The sequence below is a fragment of the Lonchura striata genome, chromosome 3 (genome assembly GCF_050655825.1).
Source record: "Lonchura striata isolate lonStrDom1 chromosome 3, ASM5065582v1, whole genome shotgun sequence".
In the NCBI taxonomy this organism is placed as follows: domain Eukaryota; kingdom Metazoa; phylum Chordata; class Aves; order Passeriformes; family Estrildidae; genus Lonchura; species Lonchura striata.
Window position 1 is genome coordinate 5584265 of NC_140705.1, and position 21046 is coordinate 5605310.

General features: G+C 36.8%; 1 protein-coding gene across 7 annotated transcripts in view; it reads right to left on the reverse strand.

The window, feature by feature from the left end:
- SUPT3H (SPT3 homolog, SAGA and STAGA complex component) overlaps positions 1 to 21046 on the reverse strand; it is a 260596-nt gene that overhangs the window by 71476 nt on the left and 168074 nt on the right. For all 7 annotated transcript variants that reach the window (XM_085576234.1, XM_085576235.1, XM_085576233.1 and 4 more), the window contains 3 exons: positions 13370 to 13456; positions 12132 to 12222; positions 10317 to 10453 (listed from right to left, as the gene is read on the reverse strand). In XM_085576234.1, the coding sequence (XP_085432360.1) occupies positions 10317 to 10453; positions 12132 to 12222; positions 13370 to 13456 (315 nt within the window). The remainder of the gene's footprint in view (positions 1 to 10316; positions 10454 to 12131; positions 12223 to 13369; positions 13457 to 21046) is intronic.

Sequence of the window (21046 nt, forward strand, 5' to 3'; positions counted from 1 at the left end):
ATGGGGTTACAGCATCCACATTTACTATTGCTGACCTTCGTGTCAGCCTATTTCTCCAGCCTGTCAACAAGGTCCTTGTGAATGCCAGGCCTGCTTTCCACACATTTGTCTGCTCTGGGTCGTGACTCAGTATTTATTAGTCATGCAATGAATTACTGCTTTTATTTAGTTTATAAGATCCAGCAGCTAATCACGTCTGAGTTTAATGCATAAAGAGAATTATAGAATCACAGAATAGTTTGGATTGAAAGGGACCTTAAAGATCCCTAGTTACAACCCCCTGCCATGGGTAGGGACATCTTCCACTATCTCAGGTTGTTCAGAGCCCCATCCAGCCTGGCCCTGGACACTTCCAGGGATGGGAATGACTTCTCTGGACAACCTGTGTCAGTGTCTCACCACCCTCACAGTAAAGAATTTTCTTCATCATATCTAATATTAATCTCCCCTCTGTCATTTTATTTGTCAAGAAAATGCAGTACAAGGGGAGGCAACTACTATGGTTGTGAAATGTCCTGTGGTCACTTTAGTTCCTTCCTGTTCATTTATAAAGAAAACTGATTAAAGTAAAATCACATTAACCTGCATACCTTGTATTCTTCATTGAACCTGTGTTCTTATTCTTACTCTCAGTACTAAAATTACATGCCCTATGAAAAAATCTGCCACAGGCTCCTATCTTAGGGATCGTTTCTCCGTTTACAAGTACAGCTTGTATTTACAAGTCCTATCAGAATGAGCTTTAAAAAAAATGCTGGTATTTCTCATTCCCTAGGAAACAATGTGTTTACTTTTGGATTACCTTAATGACCTTCACTTTAGGAACAGATCCTTTGACTTCATGATATCTGAACTTGAGTGTGAATGTAGGTGGGAAGGTTTGGCCCCTTGTGGCTTTGCAAATGTGAACAAAAAAATGATAACATTTGATCCTAGTTACTGGGTAATAGGTAATAAAATCTTATGAAATGTGGATTTTGGTCTGGAATTTACTGAAAGGAAGATGACAATATGGAGATTGAGACTATCGAGTGAATCAAGTGATTCTCAATTTTGTGCTTAAATGCCTGCAGTTCATGAAATCCTCTCTGACTTCAATGAAATAGTAACATTCACAAAATCCTATGTGAATGAAATCAAATAGTATGGACAACATAACCCATGAACCACCAAACTGACCTCTTTATTTCTGAGTAGAAAAACTGCACTAGTCTTGGCTATTCCTGAGGTCAGATGGAAAAACAAAAAAAACCAAAATGCCAAACCAAAAATAAAAGCAGAAAAAGAAGAATTAAATATACAAAAGGAGAGACAAAACAAATCTCTGTTTTGCCAAGGTTCCAAGAGCAGCAAGGTATGATCAGTATAACTACAAGACAAGCTTATGATAATTATTTTCTTCAACAGTCATACAGCACCCAGTGATCTGTGGCTCAAGCACTTTAACCAAATGCAACATCTTTGTATTCAATAACCCTCTTTAGATTACTCCCTCCCTTTAAGTGGTGCAATTCAACAGATCTGAGCTCATTTTGGCTATATTTATCTGGAGTGAAGCCTGAAAACTACTTCCAATGCTCTTCTATGTTGTCTGCGTGCTGCAGACTGGCTGGAGAGGATCTGATGACACACAGTTTGCTCAGTCTGCTGTTAGAGGGCAAATTCCAGTTAGAAAAAAAAGGATTCTCAGTCATTTTGTAGGAGGTATTTGCATGGTAAACCCATGAGCCTGATTCAAAGCAGGTTTTAGTTCCTGGCTGGAGTTTAATACTGGGAAAGGCAGTGCTAATCCCTCAGTGGATATACAGGGTAAGGAAAGGGAAAAGGGTTTCTCTGCTCTACCTGTGATGTCTCGAAATAGCATATAAATGAACCTTCAGATAAATGAGCCTGGCACAGCCTTAGGCCAAGGGTCTTGCATCAGCCTCCTATGGACGAAGCAGAAAAAAATTCCTTTCCTTAATATTGGCTTGTGAGTGTTCTCCCCTCTCTGTCAAACCCAGGACCTTGCTTGTAACAGCTCAGACCCTTCTTTTCTGCAGCTATTTAAACAGAAGAACACCCTCAACACCCCTCTATTTAATGCCATAGAGAGCCTACCTCTATTGCCTTCATTTGTTAGAAGGTATTTTCTTTCACAGAAAGATTGTTGTGATTTAAAACTTGAGATGGAAGGAAATAGAAATTCAGGGGTGTCCTGGAGCTTGGTCACACAGTGGCTGACAACCCAAGGTGACAGGGTCTCTGTGCTGAGATTTCAGTATCACTCTTCAAAACAGTGTCAGAAAATCTCCTCCTTGCAACAAGTAGGAATCTTACAGAGTAATACTGGATTTGAAATTTTTACATAATTTAACTGGTGTTACAATTCCATGGGTTTTTGAGTTTTCTGAATCCTGTGCAAAAAAATTCTCGAAAATGGCTTAATGCAAGTGACAAATTCCTTCTCAAAAACTTGAGAGGACAGAACTTATCTCACTGCAGACCTGGTTAACATCTTACTGTAAGAAATAAACAGTTGTTGTTTTCTCTTAATTTAGAAAGGATCTCAATATTAGGCTTAGCGGAGCTTAAAAAATAGCAATTTGCCACATAAAGATTCAAAGATCTGAAAAAATAACTTCCACCCAAAGTATTTGAGATACAGCCTGTCTTGTAGACAAGATTTGCATTACTTCACCTCTAAACAACTTCAAAATCTGAATAGCTATTAGTAAAAATTTGATTATGTTAAATTACGACAAGAGTTTCAGTAACCTCCTAGCAATGGGACCTTTGTCAGACTTCAGCATCAGTTCTTGCTCCCAATTCTCCAAAGTTTACATAGAAAATAACTCTGTTGTGAGCACCAATACAGGGTGATTAGTAAAGCTAAGCAACATGTTAAATACATGTTAAAATACACTCGGAAGGAGAATGTTTTGCTAGTCTTGTATTTGGCTCCTTTTCAAATACTCCATGGAAATACTGTTTATAAGCATGTGTGTCTACATCTAATCACAGATATAAATAATATATATATAAAGTTTCCTTCCAAAATTTGTGATACAGTCATTTGGGTGTCAAAACTACAACGGCCCCGAATCTTCTTCCTCAGAGAAAGCAAACAGTGGCAAAAAATACTCAAAGAACTAAAATACAGAAAAGCAAATAACACCTTGCCCTCCCAGCAAAGCTGTCTAGATTTGCAGTATGAGCAACATTCACTAAAATGCTCAAAAACCCCACAACTGAACATCCAAACAAACAGGCCAATCTTTGTAACCACAGCAAGTAAACCCCAATGTGAGAAAAATCCAATAACGTTAGATTTAGTAGCGTAAAAAGTCTATTGATATTGGCTGTAACAAGAAATCTTTTCCACTCAGGGGCTTTTTCTCATTCCAAAGAGAATGACACAACATTTACAGCCATATAGATAATAATGAAAAACTGTTTCTGTTTATTTTCTGTTTACTTTTAACCAATTCAATCACTGCCCAAGAGAAATAGCACTTTCCCACTATCCCAAACATTCCCAAGCAATGTGTAATCAGAGAAACCATTAATACCATCAGGCTTATTTTTATACCAAATAATGCTTACAGATACTTTGATGCCAAACCAGCAAATTTAGAGTTCAGTTGCTACCAGTTGTGCTTTGCACTCATCTGGAAACACTGGGTGGACTGATGCAGTGGAATTAAATCCTTCTATATTTGCATTCCTAACTTCCATTTTGCAGCATTGAAAAAAACCCCATTGCCTAGAGAATAAAGGTGTTTTTGTTGCTTGATGTTTCATCGAAGTTCTTTTTAGTCTTGGCATATGTGTAAATCAAAAGCAGTAGACAGTATATAGGGAGCCGTGATCCTAAAGTCTATTTTATATCATCATTACAGGTTTTTGCTTATATCAAGGTCCCACAGCACACACAGATCTTGAGTCTCCAAAGAGAATAATCCTGGAGGCACTGGAAGTACTGGAAGTACTTTTCTTAACATCTGATGAAGTACACTTAAATGTAACTTAAATGTTTCTAGGAATAAAAACTAGACAAAAAAAATTTCTGCCTCTGATCTAGAAATGAACATCCCCCTGGATTGTTTCCCTCTCATTTCTGAGTACAGAAGCCAGACTAAATTTCTGGGATGTTTAAACTTTTAGGCAGGTACCACTAAGTGAAATTCAACCCAACTTGTGGAAGTGATGAACAGAACCCTCAAAATAGCTTAAGGGGATGGGAAAATGAGATCCTTGCTTTCCTCACGGTACCAGGACTGTCTTGTCCTTGGGCAGGAACTTTCCCACTATTCTTTGAGTACATTATTTAGCCACTATAAATCCTTTTCTACTCTTACTTGGCCAGGACTTACAGGTGAGGATACTGGTTTGCATTTAGGGTTGCAATTATTTAGTCCATAAAAAAAAAAGTAAGATTTAAGAGATTTAATGTTATGACTTGTCCTTCTGTCCTGCCATTGGCATCCTTTTGCCCATATTTGACAAGATTTGGTAAAGAACAGCATAAAAACCCTGCAGGGATTACACTATCAAATCTTACCCAAGGATGCATTCTTTCCTAAGGTGTAGCTGTTAAAATCAAAGAAAGTCTAAGGTCAATAAACTGTGATTCTAAAAAGCAATAATTTATTTTATTTGGGCACAATATTGTGAGATAACAGAAGTCAACACTCAACTAGATCCAAAGATTCTGTCCCGAAATATAGATTCTGACAACATGAATCTGATTTCAGCAAGGAAATCAAAAATACTTATTTGAAAAGAAAAATAGGTATATTATCAAAATTGGAGAGCAAGAGACATGCACTGAAGATCGATGCTTAGTAGAAGAAAATTTCTTAGTTTGCCATCCAGCATGCAGTTTCTATTAAGTGTGTGTTGTCTGTACTTTACAAATGGGATTTAAATCAGATTCTCCCTAAAGAGTAATGACCCCCCCTCCCTAGCACTTACACTGGCATAATTTGGCTGGTGAAATGAGCACAGTGGTACTAAAAGGTTTCAAGGTTCTTCCTAAATCATTTCCTGGTTATTTTCTCGCTACATCTTTTCCAAATTTGTACAATGAATTTGAGAACTTCAACATCATCTTTCAGATCCATCCTGAAAAGAAGAGCTCACAGTCTTTTACTTCTGATTTATGCCCTCCAATTTTCAGTCCCTCTATTAAAAGACCCCAAGTCCATGCCTTGTGTCCAAGGGCAATCACCACAGAGCAACCCCTGTCCATGCTAATGTTCTCCTAAGAGAGTAGTCACATCAAAGTGGTGGGGAGAGCTCCTGGCCTCTGCTGCCTCGCAGGAGTTTACAGTCATAGGTTTTGGGTTGGAAGGGACCTTTAAAGGCCACGTAGTCCTTGTGCCCTGCAGTGAACAGGGATATTTTCCAGCAGATGAGATTGCTCTGAACCCCTTCCAACCTCACACTGAATGTTTCTGGGCATCCTGTGCCAGTGCCTCACACCCTCATTGTAAAAAGCTTCTTACTTAAGTCTAAACTAAATCAACCCTCCTTTAGTTTAAAGCCATTCCCCCTTGTCCCGGCATTCCCAAGTCCCTCTCCAGCTCCCCTGAAGCCCCTTCAGGCTCTGGAAGGGGCTCTAAGGTCTCCCTGAAGCCTTCTCCAGCCTGGACACCCCCAGTTCTTCCAGCCTGGCTCCATAGGAAAGGTGCTCCAGCCCTCTGAGCATCTTTACAGTCTCCTCTGGACCAGCTCCAACAGGTCTTTGTTTTCCTGTGTTGAGGACCCCAGAGCTGGTCATTGTTTGGGACAACATGACCTGGCTCAGGTCAAAATGTGATCACTCAAAAGCTGATGATGATACTACAGCAGGAAGGAATCATCTTGGTCACTGTCTAGTTTAATAATTTATTCTATGTCCAACATATTTCTAAGACTGAAACAGTGAACTCCCACAGCACAAGATGCAGTTTGGTGTGTTCAGGGGTCTTATGCAAATACAAATTAAGTCTGTCTCAAAAAAGACAAAACTAAACAGGAGTAATTAAAAAAAAAGTAAAATATTATATAAAAGTAAAATACTATATTTTCTACCTACACTTTAATGTGATCTATCATCTTTTGCACATGACCCATTGCATTGCTGTGAGCTTTAGAGATTTCCCACTAAGACAAGAATACTGGTGAGCACACTAAAAAAAATGACACCCACAATGAGCCTCCTAGAATAAAAAATAGGTATCTTTAGTTTTTAAATATCAATTCAGCAATTTAATTGATTTTAAAATATCAATTTAGTAATTCACAGGACAGCAGACCTTAAATCATAGAATCATAGAATCATAGCATAGTTTGTGTTGGAAGGAACCTTAAAGGTCATCTAGCTCCAATCTCCCTGTAAAAGAATCAGAAAGTAGGGATTTAACTTAGTTTTTTACCATTTTTCTGGCTTCAATCCTCCTTTAAGGCAGTCTATTCTTGTAGGGAAGTTATTTTCCCTCCACTGTTTATTCAAACTTTCTATGTACTATGAAAGCATTATGGTAGCTACTGCAACTGAATTATTGCCATATAACATGTGAGTGTTGGAAATGTATCCCTAAACTAGCAGTCAGAGTGACAGATGAATGGTGTTTCCCCATATCCTATGGGAACAGAAGTGAAACAGAGCACTCACAGCATGATGCTCTATGAATTCTTTTGTGTGTCAGTGCAGACTTCTGATGGAAAGACTTTTTCTTGAGGGGGAGAGAATATTAAAGCTATAAAACAAATGATAAAAAATGGGTATTTACATAATGAGAGAGATGTCAGCTTTGCAGTGATGTTGAGTGAAGTTTTTAAATAGCTACACTTGATTTAATGACATGACATGGAGAACGTGATAGTGGTTCTAACAGAAAAAAACAAACCAGCAGAACTGAAGTTACCATTCATAAAATCACAGCCAAACCTGCAGTTGTTTTAACTATGGTCAGGAATCTGAGAGGTGCAGAGGAGCAACATAAGGACACAAGCATCTAAAACTCCAAGTCTACTCAAACTGCAAAATAAGGAAAAATTCAAAGATTTTAAATGAACAGGGGCCCTTTTGCCCCACCAATTCAGCCACATCCCACAGGAATACCACCTCTCCTCTCTAAATGATTTTTAAGAGACAGAGGAAAGCCAAATTGCCATCCTCTTGCAAGGTGTCAGTTACTGTGGATTCTGTCATAGAACAGGCAAAGGAAGGGAAGTCAAACTGCTGAGCACCACCAGCTCTCACTCTTCCACAGCCCAACCTGTGCAATACAAAAGGAGGGAGGGCCGATTACCATCAATGTGCTATTCTCAAAAGACTGGTGCACATAATGAAGACCAGCTCTATGATCCATCTCTCCTTCCCATGCACAGTTCAGTTACATCCAGGAATGAGAATCACTTTTTCCATCTATAAATGTTCTTACTCTGAAGAGCAGCATGTCCCTGGTGCTTTACTGCTGCCCCAGAAGAGCAGGACAGTAACTGTTATGAAGTGAGACAGAGGTGCTATTCCAGTTTTTATTTTGTTTCGATTTTGCCAATACAGTTGGCTGGTTTGCCTCTACTTAATGTTATTATTGCAGTTTTTTATAAAATGTAATCACAATTTATTGATATAATAATCATGTGTTATAGCAAAGTAGTGTCAAATGTGTTCTTAATTTCTGCCCTGTAGAAAGAGTATTTTAAGAGTATTCCACCTTGGACCAATGTCCCTTTGCACATTGCTGGCATTACTGCTCCAGAGACATTCCCTTTGCTTAAGACCACTGGATACATCAGTAAATTCTTTAGACAATCCTAGATGAGTGTCCTTTGCTTTTAATATGACACAGTGCTGGTGTATTTGACTGTATTTCAGCCAAAGAAGTGTAGAATTGTTCTCCTTTGGTAATGTCCCAAAGTGGCTGAGAGCTTTCCTTACTCCTCTGTGGGGCAGATATGGAATGGACCTCAAAGCACTGCAGGCAGCAACATGAAGGCTTAGCTCTAATTTTATGAAATGCTTTAGAAGGAATGAGTATAAACAGTATTTGCATTTTGTATCATAACTGAAACCATACTGCTAAACAATCATATCCTGTTTAGCCCAGAATGACATCAGAAATATATGTTTATCATCTGCTCTGGACAGCTTAGCATGATTTTGGCCCAAGGCAAAGTGGAACTGAAATAATTTACGGTTGTCCAAACCAAGATAACCACACATTTCTGAGGTAATTGATACCTAAAAGGAACAGTGCCCTTAAATTGCAGTCCATGATTTAAGTACACTAATTCCTTAAAAAACCCTGTTAATTTGTCTATTGAATTTCCTCCAGAATTTAGTGTGGATTAAACAATCTACTGAAGATAGAAAATGTGATACAGGAGATTAGTCCATCCATTAACAACTCTTCCTTTAGGAATGGATCACATTTCCTACTATCTTTGCTTCCTTTCCACTCACCTCAAAGTGACAACAAAATCCCAAACAAAACAAAGCCAAAAAATATGTTAAATATTTTGAGTAGCATGTTTCAAACAGTCTTTCATGTTTTGTCATTAGTTTTAGAGACTAATAAGAAAGCAAATAGATAGGACTGGATTCATACCTATATATAATTCATGAATGTGTTCTAAAATAAGGTCTTGATTTTATTTTTTTTTTTAAACACAGAAACAGATCAAGAGTTCACAAAATGTAATGAAGTCAAGAAATAGAGAGAAGAATTACTTTTTACATATAATACACACACACACTACAGTTCATGGACTACAGTCTAGTGATAAAACACAAAACATATAGTCAGATGAAAGGCAAATATTTGATTAAAGACACACATTCCTTGACAGACAAACATAGATTCAGATTTGCCATTGTCTACAACAGAGAACTTCATACTTTTATCAACTTGAGTAGTTTTTTAAACCTGAAAAATACTGGAAGAACAAGAGAATGCAAAGTCAAGCGCACAACCCATTCATTCAGAAGAATGCTGTAATCAATTTCTGTATGTACATGCTCAAAGGATTTGCCTGCCTTTATGCAAAACACAACATTTTGCACAAATAAATAAGTAGGAGGTTAAAGAAGATAAATCAACAGTTTCCAAAATACAAACAGTTGGATATAACTGTTCAATGACACAAATTCTCAGCTGGGGGGAAATGGGACTTTTTCCTAAACAAATTCTTAGAGAGAAGTGGTTCCTCATTAGGTTTTGATTTTTTTCCCATTGCAGGCCAGAAAGGAGCAGAAAGCAGATTGGGAATGCTGGAGTTATGAAAAGAGGCTCCGTTAAGAAGAAAGAAAGTAGAATTACAACTAGCACAGAATAAAAATTACATTATTTCTTAGAATTTTCCATGAAATCGTGAAAGTGAAATGAAGTCCTAATAGCCAAATATTTAATACAAAAAATTACCAAACCCATGAAACACCTCAGCATTAAAAGGAAACTCACACCAAAGCCCTCAGCTTCCAGCACTGACAGGTTATAGAAATCACCCTACAAATATCAAATTTCCAACAGTCCCGTCCACTATGTTAATGTCTGAAAATGGATGGAAATTGGCTCAAATACTTCTCTGGAATTGTGAGTGTGCTCGAGCACAATTTTGCCCTTGATATCCAGTTGCCTACAGAAAACATGAGGAAGAATTGAACAACTGAGCATGAAGGAGGGTGAAGAACTCTTCTCTGCATTCACTGTGAACCAGATTACCAAAAAACCAGGGTAGTCCACCCACAGAAAAGCAGTCAAAAACACAGACTTCCATGCTAACAGAAATACACTGCTTCTCCCACCTAGCTTTATGGGAGTCATGTAGCACTGGATTTTTTAATGTAGATAAAATTTTTCATAACTACATAGTACAGAATATAGGACACAAAAGGATGGAGAGAAGAGTTTATACTCAAGCATGCTTGCACAGAATATTTCAATTTCACCTGTAAGCTGTGTTATATGAAGAGTCCTCAAATGCTATTGAAACAATTTGCTAAGATAAATAATGAGAAAGGAAAATAGTGTTGTGAAAAATGCACATGGAATGTTTACAAATAGAATTTGCTTTCTACAGGAAGGAAATACAAACACACAGCAGACAGAAAAATCTATAACCACCCTTCTGTAATCTTCCTTCTCGGTATGTGTGCTTAGATATCAAGAAACATTTGAAGGAATAGGAAAAATATGGAAATAGGATTTCTTTAGACCATCTGGGCAAAAGAAAAAACATGTAACAATGATTCAATGTGCAGCATGAAAAAGGCACCAGACCAGCATGATGTATTAAATGTTTCACAGTTTCTCTGCTGGGTATCAATAAGAGGAAAAAATTACCTCCATCCGCTCCTGCTTGACATCATCAATCTCATCATCTTCAAACATGGCCAAGAGCTCTCCAGTCTGGTCAATGGAGTTGAGAAAGTCCTGGGCCAGCTTCTGCCGCTTGTTGGTGTTATTGCTGTTGAATTTGTCTTCAGAAAGAAAAGCAAAGAACAAAAAACTGAACTATTTGGCTTCTCCAAAAATCACCTGATGTCCCTCAGGGTGACAACATTTAGAACCAGCACTGAGCGGAGAAGGCCTTTTCTTACTGTGCCCCTCACACAAGCTGTGCCACCTGAACAAGCTGATGTTACTGCTCTGCTCCAGTAACAGCAAAACATCATCTTTAGTATTTTTTAGCATAACCAAGTAATTTTTCATAATCTAAAGAAAACGAATTTGCTGTTCACATATCATTACTTCTCACCAAAGAATGCACAGTGGACACAGCTGTAGAGGAAACAACCTCTCTTTGGTGGAAAGAACTTGAGTCACAGAGCAAAATACATTGAGGAAATGCTCTTCCCTGAACACATGCAGAACATCCTCATTGCCTACAGCCTCCAGCAAACCCTAACACGACCACTAAGATGCAATTCCAGAGGTGATGGACTATTGCTCTGCAGTGAAACCTGGAGAATGCTAACAAAATTATCTCTGTTGTTCTAAACAGCAGAGCACCTATACAGGTATTAAATTCACAGAAGAAAATTAATGGCTCTAATTATCAAAGCCTACTACAAAAGGCATTCTTTAATTCCAGGGTAAACTGCATTTAGAATCTTTTCATGAACATCTAAAAGGCTTAAGGGAATTGTTTATTTGCTTTAAGGAGTGGCACAAGGTAAAGTATTAAAACCCCAAAGCTGCCAGATAAGAAGCTGTACTGCCAGATTGCTTGCACACATGAAACATGAAAATAAAATGCCACAGGCAAATTAAATCTTAAATGAGCTGACAAAAACTTCTCCACAGCTTGATGAAGTCAAAGCAAGAAGTACAATGTTTGCCTATCATCAATGTGGATGCTCAGAGGAACCAAACACAAGGAATTCATTGTACGGGAAAAAAAATAATAAAAGGCTCTGAGAAAGGAAGTAAATTTAATACAAAAAGTTGTGTATGGACATTGCTAGATGTTGTAACAGTATGGTAAGGGTTAGATTTGCCATGATAAGTTTTAACTTAACTTTTTACAACGGAAATGTTAGTTCTAACATTAATATAAATCAACAAAACTTTAAACCAGGAAACTATATGGCAAAAATTAATATATTTTTAATTCAAAGCACTTTTCCTTTAAATACATTGGTTATAAAAACTGTGGCTTCCTCATGGAATGCAGAAACAAAAGTGTTTCCCATTATTTAAACTAGAGATTTAAAGTATAAAATGTTAAACCACACTGAAAAAAAACCACCCACATCATCTATTAGTGTTCAGTAACTTCAGTTTATAAGGGTTTTTTTTAAAGCATGTCAAAAATATCAATATCAAAACCTTTTGATAATAATTTAACAAATGTCCATTCAATTGCAGGTGGTACATTTAAAATACAGATGCTGAAATCAATAAGCCCTTTAATCAGCACCAGCTTCTTACTTCAACAGAGCTCTAACATTGAAGTCTTACTCTTCATCTGGATGGTAGACGCAAATACTTCTATATTTCAAATGGAACAGCAGAGATTTTCAGCAAAATTCCTCTAAAGAGACTATTTTTGTTTTTTTAACTATCAAGCGAGACATTAATACTTTGCATTGAGCTGTTCAGCACTTTTATAAGACATCAAGCCTCTCCCAAATTAAGTAATTTATTTTTTTCTACCTTCAAGGAGGTCATCTTCTTCTATTCCTTTGACAATTTTAGATTTGTAGTCTCGAAAAAACATGTATTTAAGTAGTCTTCGAAGCTTCTTCTATAAGAAAAAACATTTACATTAATGATTATTACATAGCTATTTTTTATTTAATAAACTTTGTAACACACAAGCATACAAATGTGTAGCACATTATTCAGTAAATATAACCTTTAAAATATTTGTCATTTTAAATTATGCATAAAATCCATACATAGAAAGTATCTCAGGACAGTAGTAAATCCATATTAAATATTATTTATTTTGAGCTCCTTGGTACTTTGTTGTGAGACAGAAACGAGTTTGACTTTCAGAAGGGACAAATTCATATATCGGTCTTCTTTATGGAACTCTAAAATGTTTGATTACTTTGGAAACTCTAGGCTAGAAATGCATATTTCCATGAACTTTGTCTCCATAACAACTGTTGTTTTCAGAACAGCCTTACAGCTTTTATCAGATAAAGAAATTGCAATTTATATTAATGTTTTAGTGGGGTTTAGTTTTGAAATAGTTTTGGTCATTAGGTTTCACCTGTCAAACGAGGAAAGGAAAACTAAGGAGAGAAAAGGGTGAAAGAGAGAGGAAAACTAAGGAAGAAAAAGACACAAAGGAAGAATAATCAATGTAATTAAAAAAAATTGACAATTTAAAAATAATTATTAAATTTGAGGAGAGAATTTTTTTTTTCCTTTACCTGCTCTACTACTATCCAGAGAGAGCAAGGCCATACCTAAATTTGGAGATTTTAGTGGGATAAAACACAGGAAAAATACTGAAATATAAAATAAAGAGGATTTATAGACAGTCTAAATAACAAAACTATAATGGTAACAATTGTCAAATGTCACACTGACACCCTTCATAATCGGGGGAAATCAGAATGATTTATTTTTAATTAAAGGGACATAAAGTATAGGGATCAATATTTATATCTTATTAAGAAATTGTTTTGAGGTCTAAGGTACATTATCTACCATAAAGCTTTGTGGGGGAAAAAAAATCAATTGATAATTGAATCTACAGGAAAAAAAACAATTATTATTTCAGATATTACAGAATGATTATAACAGGCTTGATCACATACAATTGCAGAGCAGCTATACTTTTAAAAGAAAGGTATTCATGATGTAGGATTCCTTTACATAGGTTAAAAAACACAAAAAGCAGCTGACTACATAAAATAAGAAATTTCTAATTACTGTACCTTATCTTTGCGCATTAAGAACAGGAGATCTTCAGCAGAGATGACTCGAGCTCCTCTCATCTGAGAAACTTCAGCTGCTTGCTGCAACTAAAATAAATGAATAAATTAGGATGGCCTTTTCAGTGTTAAAAACTTTATTCACTGGGGTTTGTTTTAAATAAATTCAGATAATATTTTGCATGGTTGTCCATAGCAAAATACAAGCCGTGCACTAAAACAAGCTGGGACTCTCAAAGGTGTCACTCACTCGAGTCTTGTTTGCCAAGAAGTGAATAACAATTTTATGAAAAGCCTGGAAGACCTTTGACAAATATCAAGAAAAAGCTTTTTTTGTTTATATTTAAAATGATTGCTTTTAAAAAGTCCTGCTGCCATTTTTTTTCCTTCTCTTAGCACAGAAAATGAACATATAATTCTCTCAGGAAATGTAAAAATGCCAAATTCTTGCCATAGCACTTTATCTGCAACTGTGGAAAGGAGGCTGATCGTTCTCCCAATTTTTTAGAATAACAAAAATTAATTTTAAACAGCTTACCTAAGTATTTTTTGAAAGAAACTCTACCCCTACTTGACTTAGCATTAGTACAAACCAGACTCACATGAAGAACTTTTTTAGGAATGCTCTTATTTCATATGGGAGAAAGAAAATGAATTGATAGGCAATACCGACTCTATTAATGAAGGAATTGAAAAACCTTATTGAACAGAACAGGCCATTCAGCTGTGAAGGTAATAAAGATGGGACTGAGTAAGGACTGACACAAAAATTGATAAGGGGTGGCCAAAGGAGTGTGAAGCAATGGACTGTCCTCACATCCATTGTGACAGAGCCTACAAAGGCCCCAAACACCTCAAATTGTGCTGTAAAGAGCAAAAAAATCTCTTTGTAAAGGACTAAGTACATCAGCCTTCAGTAGGTGGAGGAAAGTGGATTTTTTACACAAAACTAGAACAGGGTTAGAAACCTGGTAACCTGGGTTATCTGCACAGCTGATGCTTATCAAAGTACTGGGCTAAGGAGGTTCAACCCAAAGTGCAAAAGGAGTCAATGGGATTTGTTTGCTCCTTTCAGCTCACGAGCCTTGGGCTCTGACTTGTGAGGTGAAAGGAGCAAATCCCATCACCATCATGGAATCACAGAATGGGCTAGAAAGAATTTTTAAAGGTCATCTAATCCAAACCCCTGTAATAAGCAGGGACCTTCAACTAGACCAGGTTGCTCAGAGCCCTATCCAGTCTGACTTTGATTTTTTCCAGGGATGGGGAATCTACAACCTCTGTGGACAAGCAGTTCCAGTATAAAACATAATGCTGTATTGACTGAGATAGAAGGGATGCTTCACAGTTCATCTTCTGAATTAAAAAACATAAGCCAAAAAGCCAGATTTAATTGCAAGTTGTTTTGCCCTTAGCCTTGTTAACCCTCTGATGGAAAACTGACCATGAACAGAGTGTAAAAGTCATCAAAAGAAGAGATACCTTCAAGAATTCTTGATATTAAAATTCACACACACCTGTAACATGATCAATACACAGCAATTTAATTTATGCTCAAATAGCTCTATATTCTTCTTTAGAAATGCATGAATGCACCTGAAAATAATTTAAAGAAATCCTATCCTTCATACTTACACTAGCAATGGTTTCACTCAGTATCACTGGCTGAATAAGTATATTATTAATCTGAGCTCCCATGCTGCTATGACTTGAAATAGGCCTATTCAGAAGTTAAAAAGATCAACAAAAACAGTAGCTGTTTCTAATATCCAAAGAAGAGGAAAAGGTGGGGGGGTGGGGGGGGGGGGGGATTTTTCATTTTGGCAAGTGTTCAGTCGGCAAAAGATTCAGTCCATAAATCATAATACTGGACTGCATTAATTTTTTTCCATGCTAATCACATACACACAAAACATTAACTGTATCTGGTACACACAACACAAAAAATGCTGCATGAAGAGGTTCAGATTTTCCTCTTGGAACCATCTCCTGGCCCTTGCAGTCACCGAGACCAGAGAGATTTCAGGAATTCAGAAGTCACAGTAACATAATCTTGCTTGAAAAATGTAAGAATGTGAAAAACGATAGCTCTATTTTTTTGGCATAAGTAAAACTGTTTCTTATTCTGATTAGTTTGAGGGCACGCAAGATACTTATGTTTCTAACATAAAATATAAAGAGTTGGATAAAAAAAAAATTACCAAGAACGAGCCAATATTCCTCTCTGGTGTAAATCTATTGCAGCTAATGGATTTATGCCAAGGCTGACTTTGGCCCCACTGAGCTTAAAAGTGTTAGAAAACCTGACCTTAGCATGGTGATAACACAACACAGCTTTCCCAAATATCATGTAAAACAATGGCAGAAAAATCCAAAAGGAAAGCATGCCCTAGTTCCCAAACATGCACAAGGATGATCTCTTGGCCCCTTCCAATCTAAACCAGTCCATGACTCTCTAAGATATAAAGTTCAGGTATGTTAATTTCCATATGCAGCTGAAATACCTTATTTTTTTCCAAATTATAAACATGTGACAATGACATTTATTGCAAAAGTTGTGTGTGAGCTGTTTGCAGGAGCCTTGTGATGAAGGAAGGGAGAGTAAGGAGCAAATGCCAAATTAATGTCCCATTTGCATCTAAGTAAATCCTGAATAACACTGTTTATTTTAATGGAGTTATTCTGGGCTAAACACAAGATCAAAATCTGGAATAACATTCTCAGTTTCTATCAAAACAATGAAAACTTTATTCTCGTTCTCTTATTGCCTCGACTTCTGCATCTATTTTATTTTAAGGAATGGACACACAGCATTTAATTTCTTTGGCTTTAAGAAAGCAAAGTACGAAAATAATTACTTCCTGTACAGTTATAAAATATGGATTATTTATTCAAACAGACCATAATGAGTTATGCATTGGTACACGTATTTACCTGGGAAACCAGGGTATGCTCAGGTAAATATGTATCCAAGCAATTAAATAAAAATTACACCCCACACAGCCGAGGCTGGGGGAAGATGTATTTATAGTTTAACACACACATAATTGACTCATTCAAACCACAACGTGAGTGCTTTGCTATAATTAGGATTATAACAAACTGTCTTATTTGACTGTCCCAGAGTTGCCATTAATATGCAATAAGCCCCGATTCCTGAATATCTGGAGCTGAAGGCCCTGTTGGGTCATTACGTGATGAAGGGGGATTTCAGGAAGCCGTGCCAAAGAACCAATCCATCTCTGAGCACCCGAGCATTTGTCATTCCAGAAAAGCCATTCCCAGCTCTCTGGAATCAGGAGATTCCAGAGGATCCCCCTGCTCCCCGGCTGCAGTGGGAGTGCAGAGGGGTTTCACTCGGGGAGCAGCACTGCCCACGACTCCAGATGAGGGGTGGGATAGAAATGCTGCAGGAACTGTTCCTACATGAGGTTACCACATGGCAACAGAGCAGTTATGGCAAGAATTTCCCACCATCTCCCTTCTCCAAGCCTCAGTGCCAGTCAGAACTTGGGGCTGCAGCAGTTCCAACATACTTACTTCTCTTTTCTTAATTTTTTTCATTTTGAAATTATTAAGACCACGTTACAAAATATTTTGTTTGGGATGATATTGAAGAACAGCAAACAATCCAAATTACTCAGCTTTTTAAAGAAAAACAGACTAAATTCTCTAATACCAGCAAACATTGTCTGAGACCTCAGAGTCTGAATATATTTTTTATTACAGCAGAATTATGAACCCCTAAAAGTGAAGTTTAAATAACGGAAGTGTTGAAATGATTTTAAGTATAGGAGCGCAAATAGCTCTGTTAATAATTAGGAGTTTATGAAAAATAAGTGTATTTTACAATTTTTCCCATTACAAAGAAGGCAGTATATACAGTAACTATATTTTAAAACCTAAGAAGAAATAGCTGGGGAATAATATTTTAAAATGTAATCATGGGTTTAATGACTTTATGAAGTTAACTTTCTTGGCAGGATGAACTGAAGTATGTTAACAGTCACCTTACGGCTATTTTCTTTTTGCAACTTCTGCAAATTATAGATTTGTTGAAAGGAGTATTCATTCTCCTGTGACAGAAGCACAGTTACTTCAATAGGACTGTCTGCTTTTTTCCTTTCTTCCAGAATTATTTTTTCTTCCACTACCTCCAAAGTCAACAATCACCAATACTTCTTCTACAAAACCGTCTTGATGGACAAACAGACAAAAAGCTGGAAAACAAACATACCGTGTTGTGACATAATCCTTCCAGTTAAACTGCAGGACAGAGTTGGAATGGTGATGTTTGCATGCCTTGGAACTGCTGGGAGCCAAGAATAATGCTGCAGGAGCTACAGTTTTGTTTTCATTATACAAGAAAATTCACCTGGGTGAATTTCTTTTCAGAGACAGGAAGGTTGTTGTGTTATTAAACATACATTAAAATGTCCTGTTTTCTCACCTTTTCTAGGTAAAAACCACACTACTATAAAATTACCAAATAATATTCTGAATTAAGATACAGTCCTGTAAATACCTTCCAAACAGAATATCCTGATACTTTTATGAAGGCAACTAAATAGAAAGAGTAAATACAAATTTTCACTCAATCTTTCCATGTAATATCTCACACGCTACTAATGGTGACATCTGAGCTTCTTATTCTAACACAGAGAGGGAAAACAATGAATTTGTTTCCAAAAGCCAGCACAGGGATGTGCTTTATGCACTTAGCACATCCTGAGGAGATAATTACATTATGGAGCCCATTAGAGGACTCTCACTGGTAATGATTCAGGATCACTGCACAAGGGTTCACCAGTATGACTGAATCATCACAAGCTGTCTAAAACAAAAAATGCCCATGTGCAGATTAAAAGACAGTAAATTTTCTTTTTAATAGGTACTTTATTTCAAATGTAAGTATTTTTTTACTGAAGACCATTTAATATAACACCAGTTGATTATAAGTGACCTCTAGAAGATGAAACTCTGTGTCACATTTTGAGGCTTTAGAGAATCATGAAAACATAGAATCGTTTATGCTGGAAAATACCTTTAGGGTCATGGAGTCCAACCATTCTCCCAGCACTGCAAGGCCACCACTAAGCCATGTCCCCAAGTGCCACATCCACACATCTGCTAAATCCCTCCAGGGATGGCAACTTCACCACTTCCCTGTATAGTCTGTTCCAATGTTTGACCACCTTTTTACTGAAGAAATTCTTCCTAATATCCAACCCAAACCTTCTTTGGCACAACTTGAGGCCATATCCTCTTGTCCTATCACTTGTTACCTGGGAGAAGAGACCAATCCCTCTCCTTTCAGGGAGCTGTACAGAACTGATAAGAGCTTTATTTTATGTTGAACATACAGTGAACCTCAGTCCATACATGAGAATAAGAAAACACAAGTTCATACCCCACAGCCCCTGACATCTACCGAGATCTCGGTTTCAAGGACAAAATTCACTATTTTTGTCCCTTTATGGAAACTGTACTCTCAAGTCCCTGAAGCAAGATCCTGCTTCACCTCACTTCCACTTCAGGCAGCCCAGAGAGCTGGATCTGGATAAAGAGATGAAGTCTGCAGCTAGTTCCTCATAGCTGGAGAAGAATTACCCCAAAAGCATCTTTGGCAATAAGGATGATACCCAGGGACTCCTTTCTTCCAAAAGCATAAACTATACATCTACAGGTTCAATTCTCAATGGTTTCAATGTCAGGGGCAACAAGCAGCTGCTATAAAATTAAGAAGACAGGTTGTTCTAGTCACAGGAAAGAACAGTCCTTCCTTCAGCTGCCTTCAGACTGATTTTGAGCGAAAGCCAGTCCCAAGAGCTCCAAAAAATAGCCCCACACCTCAGCCTACAGGGTTTTTATCACACCACTGCTATCCAAGAGCCCCCCAGATCACTGATGAATATATTTTCTGAATATTCCCATCTGTTACATTGAACATTTAATACCAATTTAGCATCTCTCTTCATTTGACTCACATAGAGAAGGTCAGAGGGTTTTACTTGGTTTGTTCTTCATGGTTTTTAGCAACATATTCAGTACAATCAAAGAAGAAAAAATACAACAAAAGAAGCTACACACTCAAGGGAGCAAAAACAGCAAAGGAAAAACATGGACAACTTGTTTGAGTGGATGTTCTTCATGTTACAAACAAGATCTTTCTAAAAATACCAAAGAAAAAGAAGAAAACAATAAGAAATATGTAAGAGCCCTTAGAAAACTACATGGAATCAGCCTGTGTAATGGAGTGGGCCAACAGGAAAATGCACCATATTCCTGGGCTCTGTCACCTATTGGAGACAGAATGGTTCCTTTAAAATTATATTTGATTACTAAGGAAAAAAAAATCCATGTAAATAGTGAAATTAATACCTCTATCTAGCAAAAGATGAGCTTGAATCAAAGTATTTTTTTTTAATCTCTTCTTTATAAATAATTTAAGCTTAACTTCTTATATTAGAGGCTTTTTTCCATTTTCTGTCACACAGGGAAAAGATTTTAACGCATTTCTGAACAATAACTATATTCCAACTTTAGCTTCAAGCATGACTTTTTTCTATTTTTCCTTCTTTCAATTCAAATTACAAAATCAACATTTTGGACCAACATTTTATAGCAGTAATTCTTCTACTCTCCAGGAAACAAAAGAAACCCTATTGCACACCTGACATTTATAGCAGGTAACACTGACCCAACTAAGTGAATTTATACCAACAACATTAAAACCATAAAGTCTCTAGGTACAGAAAAGTATTCAGACTCACTGAACTCAGTTTTAATGTGGTCAAATTATTCACTGGCTACATAGATGTTAATTCAGGATTTAGTGTGTCACTGGGGATGGCCACAGCTGATGTTCTCTCCCACTGCTGGTGGTAACAGCAGGCAAGAAAACAAACTTGAAAACTTCTACTGCATCTATTATTACTACAAGGGAGGAAAAAAAAAAGCTTGAAAAATATCATTCAAGTGGAAATGATGGAGTAGTGTTCTTTAGAATGAGCAAGAGACTGTGAAAAAAGCTTTGTGAAGTGTGAACTTTATAGATATGAAAGATTCATTAGCCAACCTCAAACTGAAAAATTCTCACAGCCAAAAGGCCTCCAACCTCTGCAAACAGATTTCCCCTTCTGAAGATGAGTTCAGATGTCTTCTGCTATTTACTGTCCCTGTTCTAGGTTTGTCAGGATATTCTAAATGCTGAGGTGAATGGTGCCATTTCATTGTAAATCACTGGCATTAATTTTTCCAGTATCTAAATTATATAAACAATGACATTTTGGAGGAAATTATTGTAGAACCATTAAATAGTTGGAGCTGGAAAGGACCTTTCAAGGTCATCTAGTCCAAGTTAAAATAAAACTAAAAAGATTTGGTCTGAAATTTTCCAAAGGGGCTGCTTCTTTTTCACAGCAGTATCACTGTAGACATTCCAAGTGGAGAATTTCAACAATAAGTACTATTTCCATCTAAGTTACATCTTTGAATGCCTTTATGCTACTGAATGTTACTTTCAAAAAATAAGAACTTGCAAACTGTTTATCAAAAAATGCATTCATATTTCCTTTAGCAAAGAAAAAATAAATTAGAATTTACTGTTCTTAAGAATTGAAGTTAATATTATTTCTGAATATTTAGTTTATTAACTCAGATTTATTTCCTATCCATCAA